At 39.1% G+C, this 15,303-nt stretch overlaps 2 protein-coding genes across 2 annotated transcripts in view; one reads left to right on the forward strand and one right to left on the reverse strand.

Annotated features, from left to right (window-relative positions):
• ARHGEF38 (Rho guanine nucleotide exchange factor 38) overlaps positions 1–4,366 on the forward strand; it is a 56,149-nt gene extending 51,783 nt beyond the window's left edge. The window contains exon 14 of the mRNA XM_073340837.1: positions 3,340–4,366. Coding sequence (XP_073196938.1) covers positions 3,340–3,525 — 186 coding nt within the window. The 3' untranslated portion in view covers positions 3,526–4,366. The remainder of the gene's footprint in view (positions 1–3,339) is intronic.
• Positions 4,367–11,411: 7,045 nt separating this feature from the next.
• Positions 11,412–15,303, reverse strand: part of INTS12 (integrator complex subunit 12) — a 32,586-nt gene continuing 28,694 nt past the window's right edge. Inside the window, exon 7 of the mRNA XM_073340836.1 lies at positions 11,412–13,744. Within this exon, the coding sequence (XP_073196937.1) occupies positions 13,163–13,744 (582 nt within the window). The 3' untranslated portion in view covers positions 11,412–13,162. The remainder of the gene's footprint in view (positions 13,745–15,303) is intronic.

A 15,303-nucleotide genomic window follows, 5' to 3' on the forward strand; every position in this document is an offset into this window, starting at 1 on the left:
TTTTCCTTTTCCTTATGGCTACAATAAGCTCCTGCATGCTACATTTTTTTAATGCATCATCAGTATATTCTCTCCAGGCATTTAATAGTTCACAGTTATCCTCAATAAACCTCCTCTTTTTTTTTTTTCATGAAACTCATTGTTTTGAATCAGATCAGTACTGACCTTTTGGAATTCTTTTGCTAAAATGTCTGCTTTTCCTAAATTGGAGACCTCAGTTTCATTGTTTACAATAAGAACAGCTATACATTTACTTTTACTTTGAATTCCATTCATTCGGTGAGTTTGCTTATATTTCTGAAAGATTTGAATCTTTGTCAATTTCCCACAGAAATTTCTCCAACTTTTTTTGTATTTTTTTTTTATAATCCTTTGTGCCACCACCTTACACCTTTTATCAGTCTTTACTAATTGTGTGTTTTGTTTGCTTGTATGCCTTATTTTTTTCCTTGATTGCTACTTTGCAATTCTCATTCCACCAGGGAACAGGGTTTCTACATTGGGGGGCCAGATCAGCTGCTGCTGTAATTCTTTTTATTATATCTGCATAGAATTCTCCTAGGTTGCTACTTGTATACTTACTGGAAAAAATATTCATCACATTTAATTTTGAAAAAGTCCCAGTCAACTCTTTGAAAATTCAATCTAGTAACTCTTGTGTTTTTGACATTTCCTGAACCTTGGTACACTTCCCATTTTGTCTTCTTTATAAAATTCCCAGCTGCATTTACTCACTACGTTATTTGTTGTAGTTCCTGGATCCAAAACAGAAACAGAGCTATTTACTGAATTAAATCTAGAAGGTGCTTCTGCATTCAGTAGCACCAGGTTATGCAGATCAATAAATTGTTTTAAGCGTAGTTTTCTTACTTTCCCATTGCTCATTATGACTATTATAATCTCCACAAATTGGGAGTAGGTTTTCTACATTAATAACTATTTTTTCTAGTTCTAAGATAACTAATTTTTACATGGATTATAAACAAAAATCCATATATAAGTGTTTTTGTTCTGCATGGGAATCTCAGTAGCATTATACTAAAAACTTAGTTTCTGCACACGCTTTTGACATAGCTAAGTCTTTTATAAATATACAGACCCCCCTACCCCTTCCTCTGGTGGCCACTTGATTCCTCTAGAGTATATCATATCCTGGTAGATTGAACACAAGTTTACTTATTAGCTATGTTTCTTGCACACATATCACATTAGGCTTTTTTCCCATTTCAAAGCTGGCTTTCTGAAATTCCTCTCCATACATTATTAAACTATAAGGATACCAGCTAAGGATCATTAAAACCTTTAATAAGCTGTATTAGTGCCTTCATTTAAAAGTGGGTGAATACGGTCTATGGAGAGATTGCCTATTTTTAGATATTTTTCTGCTGCTTTTGCTATGATTTTAATCCTTTCTTTTTTTTTCTCCACGTCTGTAAGGTGCAGTTAATTACTTCTTAATGAATGTTATAAACTTCCCTTTATCTATAAGCAATATATCATCTACCATTCCTCTCATACTCTCCTCCCTGCCCAGAGATGTGTTCTGCTGCCCATGTACATCTTTTCTCTTACTTACATATTTTTCTTTTTTTATTTTCTGCAGTGCCTACCTTTTGGCAGCCTCAACATATGACAATTTTTGAATAATTATAATTGTTTGTATTTCCTGAGCTCCTTCTCCTACTGTACATCCTTTATATACAGCACTGTGCAACTAGGTTCTGTTTTTTCCACCTCATTGTTCCCTTACAAATGGCTGGTGCATGCCTAAATCTCTAACAATCATAGCTCTTCACAAGGGTGGGGAAGGGGAAATACAGAACAATATATACCACAGTTGGATCCCAGAAAGGATCATCCCTCCATTAAGCATGCCAGGTGGTCTAATACTCAGACTCCACCGGTGGGGTTGACTTACCTGCTGCACCACCAAGTCAGAGGGACCTGCAGCTAACATCTCCCTGCCAGAGGCTACACCCACTTACTCAGCTGGGTCAAGTGATTGGCAGCAGACTTTTGCCCGGCCACCACACAGGCATGAAGCTTCCTGCTGCTGTCCCGCTCTATGGCTGAGCAACTAGTTGTTGGGCTTGCTGCTGAACAGACTCCTGAGTCCAAGTTCCTGCTGCTGGTTCCTCATCCGAATTCCAGTGACTCCAACTTTACCCTTGGTGTCTCACCTCACTCGAATTCTGTCTAAATCCTTGGTGTGGCTATTGATTCTGACCCCAGCATTGACCCATTTGGCATGTCTCCTGACTCTGGCTTTGATCTATGGTATGACTTTTGAATGTGACCCTGATGCTGCCCCCTGGCTCTGACCATTAGGTCAGGCTGCCCCATTATGACTGACAAAGTGTTGTGTGTACAGCTGTAAATAAAATGGCTGGTTTTCTCCCACTAAATAGTCATTTAACAAACAATACGTTCTTTGCCTGTTGTCTTTTTTATATCATCCTCAGACGATCCTAGTGGCACTCCATACGTCACCCTCTTGCTTCAGTCAGGAATTTAGCCAGTTGATGAGTAACCTTCATTTTCTCTAAGGTTACATTTTTAAGAAGTTTTTCAGCTTGCTCCTTATGTGCATATTTTATCAATAGAGCTCCACCCTGCATTCTTTTAGCTTTTTGTACATCACCAACACTTTGTTTTATCCATTCTGCCATTTTGGTTGGGTTAACATCTCCTATTTTCACATCTTCTGTCACTGATATGACTACTATGAAATGTTGACTTTTATCCTGTTTTTCATTTAATTACTTTTTTAAATCCTGATTATATTGAGTGTTTTTTTCCCCTTTCTCCTTATCTAAGGCCATTCCTCATCCCCCTACTTCTTCTCCTTCGTAGACCAAGGCAACTTTCTCTCTCCCCACATCCTCCATTGACAATTTCAATGTTCAACCTCCTTACAGCTGGGGGCCAGCCGAAGCAGCTTGGCTCATCTTTGTTCTGAGGGAGAAGGTAGCCTATATGCTGCCCCCTCACCAGAAAATTCCTCTTGATACACTGAAACAGAGGGGACCCCTAACCCACACTACAGGGCTCCTGACACCAGGCCCTTAAAGGAATAGTGTCCTGGGATTTCCCTCCCATCCAACTCCTAATTCCCTGGGACCACTTCCCTTCTTCTGCTACCAGGCCATTTTCTGGGCCTTTGTTCATTCCAACTCCCTGGAATGGGGTCTTCTGGCCCCCTCTACTCTTACAAGGCCAGAATACCCTGTTACAGCAGATTTTGTTGGGTCTTTTTGTTGAAATTATCAAGTTTATTTTGTATTAATTGCCTTTTTTTATATAAAATGTACCCCTTCTGCTGGTTGGTTCTTTTTTCAGACTTTCTATGCTGTTTATGCATTTCAAGCAAGAAGCCATCAGGAACTCAGCCTTCAGGAGTACCAGCGGGTTCGGATACTCCAGTTTTCTGACCTGAGCGGCAATAAAGAATGGTGGTTAGCAGAAGCCAAAGGACAGAAAGGATATGTACCTGCTAATTACCTTGGGAAGATGACATATGCATAGGAACAGAAAGGATTGTTGTGATCATTTTCTCTGAAATAGTGACTCATAGTCAAAATAATAATTTGTTCTAATTTACAGCAAGCAGAGTGAACGCACAAGTGATTTATAACCCAGCTATAATATCTGGAGAGGTACATAAGCTACACTGAGAACTCCTGCATGCTAAAAACCATTACTTTGTCAAGACCTGAGGAAGAGGAAGTGTTTAACAAGATTCTCTCTGATGAATGTCCTGGAGAGCTTGCTATTTCTTTACTCATTCATTCACTCTCTTAGTACTATACTTCATAAGTCAGGAGTTAACACATAAATAAAAAGCACAGCTAAACGTATACCTTTCTAGGGGTGCCTCTCCAACATATTTAGCAAATAATATGTGAACCCAAGAGAATTAACCTTGGAAAAGGATAAATTGTGTCATCAGAATTGCCGTAAAGACTCTGTTGTTCAGATTGAGATGACTATTCCCTATTCCCCAACTCCCTATTAATTCTCAGAACTTTACTTTTGGGCTGTGAACATTTATAGGAAGTCCATGAAGCCATTTATCAATTATTAGAGGTGAAAAAAGTTGTCTTTTAAGAACATTGTCCTTTTTGGTACTTGATCACTCAAAAAGAGCTGTTTTAAAACTTAAAACCTGGCAAGTACCTAGCCTTCACTCAGAGAAGTGCACTTTGCCAAATTTGGAATAAAAAAAATTGGTTGAGAAATAAGCAAGTTATCTTTTGATAATGACATATGTAGTATGCACAATGTGTAATTTTTCATAACTTAAATCTGTACCATACAGCTTTAGATATATGCCCCACTAATATGTTTATATTTGGAGATCTGCACATTGACAAATCCTGATTTTTTCGCAATTATTAGACTTTAAAATAAAATCAAGTGGTGACTTCATTTGAATGCCTTATTGCAGTGGTTTCCAATCTGAAGTCTGTGGACCCCTAGGGGTCCCCAGACTATGTCTAAGGGGTCTGCAAAAGGTGACTATGAAAATACAGTTTCAGATTCCAGAAAAGGCATTCAGTTTTTCTGATCAATCAAAAGTATGCGACTACTCCCACCTACAGGTCAAAACCTGGAAGTGTTGTTGTTACCATAGAAGCCCACAGTTTAGTGCCCGTTCTCACATTGCGTCAAATGCTGTGCTGAGAGCACATGCAACATTTATAGTTGAATTCTGTTCAGTCAGTTTTCAGTCTAAGACTTCTATGGTACGGTCCATGGACCACAGATTGAATTTTCAGAGGGGTCCACACCTCCATTTAACATTTTTTAGTGGACCACAAATAAAAAAAGGTTGAAAACCACTGCTTTATTGCGTATGTGACCCCTTTGGGGGTGCATGACTAATCATTGAGACAACAGCCTTGAGGAAGTGCATCTAAGTGCCAGGACTCACAGTGTGACACAGTATCTCCTTCAGATGTTTCTATTAGTCTTGGACTATATGACCATTAGACTGGACAGTGGAAAAAAACAATGTATTTGACTGTGCAATAATTAGATTTTCTAGTGTTTGCAGGATTAGGGGCCAACCTTTGATCACTAAAGTAGCTTTAAATACTTTGATATCACCAGTGAACACAGAAATTCAAAATTATGAGGAAAGATGTGATCACTGCAGTACTGCTCTTATAGGTTCCTATCAATTACACATGGAAATCAGTGGAAAGACTCCTATGGACTACCGTAGTCATCAGATAAGACCTGTAGCCCACCTCTGACCTGAAATGGTGACCTACTAACATAAGCCCCTGTTAGGTATTTTCTGTCCCACAACATCATTGATGACTGACTGTGATAGTGACAATACTATGAAAATTGATTATCAGACTGCATGGTCAACAATACGTATAGGCAACTGTCATAATAAAGCCACTGACTGCAAGTTTCCTGCTCCCCGAGCCCAAATGTAGCATTTAAAGATAAAATCCATTTAACAGGATTCAGAATAAAAGGAGACTACCAGCGAAGGAAGGATGAGAGAGGTTAGGATTGCTCATGAACTGCAAACAAAGAGGTCTCTTAAAAGAAAAATCTAGCTTTAATTTTTCCCAGGGAGAGAAACTTGTTGAATTCTCAGAAGAGGAGAAGTGTGGCAGGTCATTGAAGTACTTTAGCGCTCTGTACATTGTATGACAGAAAAGGCTTGAGAAAAGTTCACTGGTGTGGACATACAGATTTTGGTATTTGAACTTCTGTGATCGATCACAATCCAAATGATAAATAATTAACAATGTGGTTACACTGCCTTATTTGTGATGCACAGGACTGTACCTAGCTGTTGCAATTTCCATTAGAGGAATGTGCCTATCCCTTCAACAAATGTTACCATCCCATTTGATCCGTTCAGAATGCAGTTGATATTGTAAATATTGTCTTTCTGTCAAGTAAAAAACAAAAAAAACCTTTGGGTCGATTGTTATGTCAGCTTGGTGCTCCGCAACCTTCATTATATTTAATGGGGACTATGGGGCTCAAAGCCCAGCGCGTAGAGTTGAATATACTCCAATAACAAATTGCACTAATTTTGCACTAAAAACAAAAAAAAGTTTTGTTATTGGAAAGATCCCGCACAAGAAGTTTTTCAGCATGTCTTATATTTCAGAATATCTTAATTAGAGAGGATCTGCTATCTGCAGTAGCTGGAAAGTTTTTTAAAGTAGCTGAATTGTGTAATAGGCTTAATAAACTCCTAGAAACGCAGTGATGAAGCTTTGTATGCTCAGGACTGTAGTTAAATGAAAGAACTAGGGAGCAAGATATTTAAAAGGGACTAGTGATTTTGGATGCCTCAGTGTTTGGGTGCCTAGCTTGAGCCTCTTAAAGGTCTCTGAATATCAGCCAGTTTTCAGGTGTCTCAAATTGATTTAAAAAAATTGCAGCCAAAATCACTAGTCACTTTTGAAAATCTTGGCCTAAGTGTCTTGATTTCACAAGGAATGAAGGACTGTACTCTAGTATTAAAGGATGGGCTTTTCAAAGGAATCTGAGGGAGTTGGACACCTAAGCCCTACTGAATTTCACTGGGATTTGGGAGCCTATTCCCTCACGCCCTTTTGAAAACTCCAGCCTTAACTGCTGGTGCATAGAATATATTTTGTATATTTTAGGATAAAAAAAATCTATATAGCTTGAATTATATCCGCTTTCTTCCATCAACCACAATCACTTTGGAGTCACAAAAAGTTTCATTTGTAATGTACTCCGTATTGACTCATGGGATTGACTTTGATCATTTCTGAAACCTTGTTCAATTTTAATTATTATAAATGAATGAAAATATATTTATTTTTCCAACTTTTATCTGTTTTTAAAATAAATTCAAGCCAAGAGCATTGCCAAGATGATGATGAGAAGCTGTCTGAATTAATGCCTTGCCTACACTGGAGGAATTTGGCAAAAATTCTAATGGGACCTGCCTAAAGCAGATCTAGTTGAGACAGTGCTTAAAACACTAGAGACCCATCTACATTAGGGTTCCCTACATCGCTCACATCAGTGGAGGCAATCTGGTTTTAGTAAAGGTGTGATGGGGGGGAGGGGCAATTTTTCTCTAATGCAGACATGACTTCAGTATTCCAAGGGCCTGCTCCTGTTAATCAATGACAAAACTTTCATTGACCTCAGTGGAGTAAGAGTAGGCTCCAGTTTAGTAAACCAATAAGGCACCAATCCTGCAAACACTTAAGCACGGCACTGTACTTACTTTAAGTCAAGGGGATTATGAACTTGCTTAAGTGTTTGTAGACCTTGGCGCCAACATTGTCACAGTGTTTCTTCTTTGATAGGATTTTTTTTTAAAAGTGATGCCATTGTGCTCTGCACAGCAATTTCAAGCCCAGTAGATTCCAAAGCCAAACAGTGACACAGGGACTCAAGTTTTATCTTTGGCAACCACCTACTTGACTATCTTCCTTTTGTTTGGGGGTGTTTGCGGTCCCTGTCCTAGACAGGATATTATTCACTTTTTCTGGGAAAACATTGAGAATTATTCCTTCCAATACTTGGTTTTAAATTAATACATTTCAGTGTGTTAGCATCTATGTGTAAACTTCAAAAACACTCCTGCTTTTACTTTATGAAAGCTCAGAAAAAATGCACATAATAGGCCCAGTGCTGTAGTGGGGTTGGGTTTCCTGTATGAGAAAGGGCTTCAGGAATAGACTCAATAATTGCAATAGAAAATATAGTTCTGACAATGCTGAGTGAATCCAGATTTATTATTGTAAATTCCATTTATAGCAATATTGTTTGCACACAAATTTTTAAATTCTCCTTTTAAATTATTGTAATAATAAACATTATTTTTGCACTTTTGTGTTGTCTTCTTTTAAAAATAATACATTTCTGCCTGAAGCATGGTGTCACAATAGAACACAGATCCAAGACCTATTTTCCGTTCTGTTATCAACTAGAGATCATGCTGTGATCACGATGGTAGCAGAGCAGAGGAAATGAACAGTTGCTTCAAACAGATAATACACTGCACTTGTCTATACCTATCTATCTTGTCAATCTATCAGTATTTATAAAGTTCCATTTAGGCACTGAACAAGGTTTAAAAATATTCTGAGAAAACTGCTGGGGAGCAGTTAGTTTGGTTCTGTCCTTCCCTAGCTGTAATCTAGGCTCCTAATTTGTGAATATTATTAGTTCTCTGTCTTACTCTAGGATCAATCATGAGTTGTAATAGCGAAAAGCATGTTTCACTCCCAGTTTTCAGAGAACTTTGTGCCAGATTCTGATACGCTTACTCACAATGAATAGCACTTTGCACTGTAAGATTCCCAATTACTTCCTGCAGAACCACTTATAAAGTAGCATTCAGCGAAAGCAAAGTGATCAGAACATGGTCATTTCTGAAGAATAAGCCTCCCAACACCTCTCAGAGGAAGGAAAATAGTAGACCACCTATTTACAAGATGGATAAGCTAAGGCAACAGCCACACTACAAATGCTTTGCCAGTATAGCTCTATTGGTATACTTGTACCAGCAGAAGCTCCCTATTGCAGACACAGCTTACATAGACAAGAAGGAGTTTTACCTGTCAGTACAGTAACAGCACCTCCCCAAATGCCTATGCCAAAAGCAGTGCTCTTCTGTTGGCATGACTACATCTACACGGCATTTTGCTAGCATAGCTATGTCGGCTAGAGGGTGAGTTTTTTCCACATCCCAACCACACAGCTATGCTGACAAACATTTGTAGTGTAGATCTGGACTAAGGCAGGGAGATGCTGTTACTTCTAAACCACATAGTAATGCAGAGTCAACCTAGAACCTCAAAGTCCTGCTCTCCAGTCTCTAAATAATAGATCACACTTTATGACAGTTCTGGAGCCTTGTACTTCTCATGGAACAGATTCCTTGGTAAGGTAGGTTCCATTGAACAACACTGTAAAATGAACGTTCTCTTCTTGCAGACAGATGGAATTTTTATTCCTTCTGTCCTGACTATGCTTCCTAAAGCAGAGAAGCCATTGTTTCCTGCATTCTATTGTTTTCCAACAGTTTGTGTGTGATGAGTTCAGGTTAAGCATTTGCCCTAGGCCAGGTCTATACTAGAAACTGTTGATGATATAACGTCAGTTAGGGGAGTTAATCTTTACACATTTATACCAGCAAAACGCCTCCCTAGTGTTGATGCAGTTACATGCTCTTTTGCTAGTATAGCTTATTTCATTTAGGGAACTGGTACAATCTATACCAAAGAACTCTTTTGCTGATATTATCTGTCTCTCTACTGGCGGAGTTTACTGGTATCGTTATATCAGCAAATTCTTTCAAAGGTAGACCTGGCCTACCTAGATGGGAAGAGACAGACTTGTATTAAGGATTTAGCCTCATTAATATTCCAAAAAGAAAGAGGAGAGAGGCAACTTAGCACCAACTCCCTATCAGATAATACAATTGTAACAGCATTAAACTATATCTAGGTGAGCTGCTTTAGTGGTATTGCAAATTGGGTTAGTTATCTCAAACTAGCTAATAAAAACAAATAAACTGTACACTTCTTTTTCTTTCTAGTCCAGACAAACCTAAAGCAAATCACATAATTTGAAGTTTCAAGGTTTTAGGCCCTCACATTTATCCATGAGCAAAACTATACACATGTTCAGAGGCTGTGCTGAGACCACTTTGCAAATTAGGATTTTGATGCTTTCCTGCCAGAATAAATTTTACCAATGAAGTAAATGCTTTACTTAGGTGTAAACTTGCCATTAAAGAAATCTATTTTTTATGTTTCATTTCATAGTATATGTGCCATTCCCATAGAACACCATTTACAAGGAAAAAAATTCCTTATCTGCACAAAAAATCTAGTTTAATGTCTTGTGACAGGGTCAGGCCAGATTGCTACAGGAGAGTAACAGAAGGCAGATATATTAGCCCCAGGCTAAGTAGGTCCCCTTACCCTGGGTAAGGTAACAGGGAAGGTTCCAGAACAATCACGAACCTTCAGGAGACAATTAAGACAGGCTGATTAGAACACCTGCAGCCAATCAAGAAGCTGCTAGAATCAATTAAGGCAGGCTAATCAGGGCACCTGGGTTTTAAAAAGGAGCTCACTTCAGCTTGTGGTATGCGTGTGAGGAGCCGGGAGGAAAAGGCACTAGGAGCTGAGAGTGAGAACGCAGACTGTTGGAGGACTGAGGTGTACAAGCATTATCAGACACCAGGAAGAAGGTCCTATGGTGAGGATAAAGAAGGTGTTGGGAGGAGGCCATGGGGAAGTAGCCCAGGGAATTGTAGCTGTCGCACAGCTGTTCCAGGAGGCACTCTAGACAGCTGTATTCCACAGGGCCCTGGGCTGGAACCCGGAGTAGAGGGCGGGCCCGGGTTCCCCCCAAATCCTCCCAACTCCTGGTCAGACACAGGAGTCGTCGACCTGGACTGTGAATTCAGAAAACGGCCAAGCTGAGGGCTGCCATGAAGCTCCAAGGCGAGCAAATCCGCCAATAAGCGCAAGACCCACCAAGGTAGAGCAAGAACTTTGTCACAGTCTCCACTCCCCCCCCATGTTGTCATTAAAAAACCTTCTATGCTAGAATGAGGGTGGAAATAGGGATGATGCAGAGGCCATACACATTTCTTTATTTCTTATCATCTGTGCTGTTACTCAAACTATTTTGGCAGTTAACAGACAATAAAAAGGAGAGAAAAGAAAATGTTTATTCTTTCAGAAAATAGTACAGTTGAAAAAGAATGTAAGTTCGACTAGCACCTGACAGTGGTTTTTCTTTAGTTCTGTAAATAAAACTACTACTTGAGAATCAGAAAGGTATCTTAGCTCATCTTTTCTAGGAAAAAGCTGAATTCAACAAATCACACATTTTAAATCATCATCATGTTTGTTATGATGGAAGGTGAACAGTTAAGGGGATAGAGGCCTCATTTCCTGGGCTATGCTGGTGTGTTATTCCCTTGCAACAAGCAAAACTTGTGAGTTTTGTAGCTCGTAGATAAAGTGTGGAATACTTAAAATAATCTCATGATTTTAGGTGCTTTAGAAATACACATAAGAAAGCTAACAATTGGCATGTCTTCTTTTCTTCAGCTTTCCCCTCCTCACGTCACCAAAACACAAGAAATTGATTCAATGGCTTATACTTTTGCAGTTACTGGAGAAAGTAAAGTGTTATATAAGTGTTTAGTTCAAGATCTAAGCCTGCAGATAGTTGTCTCTACCACACCTTTACTTCTATTTTTTCATTCCTCTTAAAACCAGAATCTCTTAAGGTTTTCTGTAGCATCAGTGAACTCAAAAGAACATTCATACTAATATTTTATATTTGCTCCTCCATATTTTTCAGCTGAGGGAGCCTATATGTCTCTTTTCTAATGCTCTTGCTCCCCTCTGTGCCACGGTGACTTATGGAAAGAAACAAAACACGGCTGCTAATAAGCTTCCTTGATAGCTGAAAATGAAATGCACTCTTTCAAATGGTCACTTTCAATAGAGGTATATATGTTTAAATAGTTTCTTCATGGAATCCGTTTCAGATAATAGCTTTTCCTAAGGAACTTTCTCATTTGGAATTTCATTAATTCTGCACAACTTCTCCATTGAAAACTCACTGTGAGAGAAATGCTGTAGCTTCAGGAAAGTAACAGTTTAATAGATGTATAATACTTATATTAACATGCTGATTGAAAATGATAACGCATCGAGTATAATTCATGAAGTGTATATATAAAAATGTGTTTCCCTACATATAATACTTACAAATACCGAAGTTTAAGTGATTTGAGCTTAGAAAAAAAAAAAGCATGTTATGTTTTAAGGCCAGAAGGGACCATTATGGATAATTCAGTCTGAGCTCTTGCATAGCACTGGCCATAGGACTTCCCTGAATTAATTCCTGTTTGAGTCCAATACCTGTGATTGAATTACAGCACATCTTTTAGAAAAATATCCAATCCTGATGTAAACCTCATAACAGAGAATCCACCACAACCCTGGGTAAATTGTTCCAATAGTTAATTATTCTCACTTAAATTTTTTTGCCTTATCTATAGTCTGAATTTATCTAGCTTCAACTTCCAGACCTTCCATTTTATTTCTCCTTTGTCTGCTAGATTAAATAACATCTCCATTATTAAAATTATTGTTCCCCATGTAGGTACTTATAGACGGTGAATAACCTTCTTTTTGATAAGCTAAATAGATTCACCCTTTGAGTCTCTCACTAGAAGGCATGTTTTCCAAACCTTTAACCATTCTCGTGGCTCTCCTCTGAACCCTCTCCAATTTTTCAACATCCTTCTCGAAGTGTGGACCCCAGAACTGGACACAGTATTTCAGGAGTGGTCACAGTAGTGCGAAATACAGAATACAACTTCCTTAAAGGTTTTTCAAACTTCCCAAAGTCATTCACAGAGACCAAATAAAGTTTTGGCCTCAAAGGAGAATTGTTAGAAAAGTTATGCACATGTATAAACAAATGTAACATTGTAAACCAATCTGCATCCTTAATTATAAGTAAGATTAAGATTTTGTCACAGTTATTTTTAGAAAAAGGAGTGGACAGTTTGCAGGCAATAAAAAAAAAAATTCACGGGAGCTGTGACTATCACTAAAAATAACGGGGAGAGGAGGGAGGGTAGAAATGACACCGGGACCCCATGGAGGGGACTGACAGCCTCAGCCCCACTGCCACAGGGGCCGAGGCGGCAACACAGCCCCTGCTCCAGCTGCAGTTCGGGAGCTCCGGGCTCCGCCCCTGCCATTGACAGCTGAAGCCGAAGTACGGAAATCCAGTAAAGTCACGGCCAGTAAATCCATGACCTCCATTACTAAATCATATCCTTAGTTATTACATCACCACTGGCAAATGCTATAATACATTGTCTACGCAAACTTTAAACAAATATGAACAAACATTTCTTCAAACATGAGAAAGGAAAGGGAACATGTTAGTCCGCTAGATCTGAAGCATACAGTATATTTACAGTCTGTTGTAGATGGAGAAAATACACAGATTTACATTGTTAAGCATATTATAAGGAAAAAAAGCCAATCTAGAAATTATCTGCATGGATATTTATTAAATGAAGTATGTTATACCTCACACATATCTTTGTTTTGAAGAAACAAAGAAAGAAGATTAACAGACAGCTCTATTACTTCTTCAGTTTCTTTTGGGCAGCCTTCTTCTTGACCATTTGTAACCTTTTCATAGCGTTGAGCTGTGATTCCTGAGAAGTTGGGCCCTTTAGGGATAGTGACTGATTGCCAGAATCTGCACTTGATTTGGTGGTGCTGCTCCCACTGTTACCTGTTGTGCTACTGCTTCCATTCCCACTATTCACCTGGCTGCTGCTGCCTGAGGCGGTACTGCTTGGACTAGGAAGACCTACTTTGCTGACGTTGTCACTGCTAACTGAACGACTCAGACCTGTTTTCCCCAAGGTCAGAGGTGGAAGAGGTTTTAGTTGAACAGGGTTTGTGTTGTTGTTACTGGAAGCTATTTTTGACCCTAGTCCTGTTTTAGATGTTGTTAACCCTGACAAACCCACAGGTTTCTGGTTATTAGAGGAGGCTACAGGCTTTCCGCTGGTACTCTGTGCTGTTGATCCCAGTTTGGCAGTTGATGGACCCGTGGAGGAGGTTTTGGCTGCAAAAGCCGCCCATCCAGTAAGGCCACTGGTTGCTGAAGAGGAAACACTGGTACTGGTTGAGTTCCCCGAAACTGCTGCTGCGGTCTAAAATCAATCAATCCTATATTAGCAATGTTTCAACAAATAGCAGGAATGGTTATGATCAAACTTCAGTTTCAGATTCTTTACACAAAAATATCCATTAGACAATATTCTGATATTTTATCCTGGATCATCTCAGTCAAAAGCAACACAGAGAAAGGAAAGGAGACAGGTGCAGAGCCTTTGTCTTCACTGAAAATGAAGTTAATATTATCATTTCTTCCCTTTTTTCTAACCAGCGAACCAGATACCATATGGCACAATGATCCTTCACTAAACTCTATAAAAGGCAGTCTATCTAAAGTAATTAAAAAGATCAACACTTGTGAAGTATAAACGAGAAAGGCAGTCCACTAGATTGTGTGTGATTCTGTTACCCTGAGCAGCTTTTAAGAAGATGAGAGATGGTCTATCACATAGTCAGACCCCAGGCAATGAAAATAATGCAGATACCAGAGTCTCTTGATCATTTTATAAAAAACAGTATTTTCCCCCAGCCCTCCTGATTCCTGTCTCCCTATACCTGCCATGCCCCCACCACATACACACTTAAACTGTCCACAAAAGTTACTGGATTTGTTTCCATTTAGTGTTTCTGTTAATGAGCTACAATGAATAATATTCAGCACTTCTGTAGTGCTCTTCATCTTCAAATAGCTTTTAAACAGTAATTAATCTTCACAACACCTCATGAATAGTTAGCCTTTGTTTACATTTGGGGAAAATTGATACATGGATATTAAATAATTCACCCAAAGTTATTCAGTGAGTCTGAGTTAAGGTGTAGAGGTTCTCAGCTCCAATCCTCTGCTCAAACCACATTTTTCCCCCCCACAGCACATCCATGCAGTTTCTAAATGCTGAGAATTATGACTGAAATTAGGCATTGATCCTGCAATCATTTATACAAGTAACTTTTCGGATGTATAAAGTTATTCACGTGAATACTTGTTTGCATCATAGGCATCATATTATCCATATGGGCTCCCACACATGGAAAGCAGTTAAACATATGAATTACTTTATGCATGTGAATAGTTCTTCTGATTTCAGCATGCTTAGGCTCGGTCTACACCTAACACTTACATCAGCACAATTATGTTAGCCAGGGTGTGAAAAAACGACCCCCTAAGGAAACAGTTATGACAATAAAATCCCCCTTGCTGACGCAGCTATGCCGACAGAAGAATGTTTCTGTCGACATGGCCAACGTCATTCGGAGAGGTGGTATTCGTAAACCAGCAGCAAAACTTCTGTCAGTGTATGCTGCAACTACACTAGCTATGCTGGCATAGCCCCCCGTAAGGAAGACATTGTGACACTGGCAGACCAGGTGCCAGCTTATGCCAAGGCCACTGGGCCTCACTGAATGCTGACAAATGCCTAGCTGGAAACCAGTCTGGCTTGCCTGTGCGTTAGCATTATTAAAATAGATATTAGAGTTACAAGAATGTGTTTAGACTTCATGAAATGCTTGTAGGATGCTACCTGTATTAATCTTAATTATAACATCTGTATCCCATGTTATAAGGTAATATTTAAGTGTTTGCTCTATAACTATA

Source organism: Lepidochelys kempii, chromosome 4 (assembly GCF_965140285.1).
Source record: "Lepidochelys kempii isolate rLepKem1 chromosome 4, rLepKem1.hap1, whole genome shotgun sequence".
Lineage (NCBI taxonomy): Eukaryota > Metazoa > Chordata > Testudines > Cheloniidae > Lepidochelys > Lepidochelys kempii.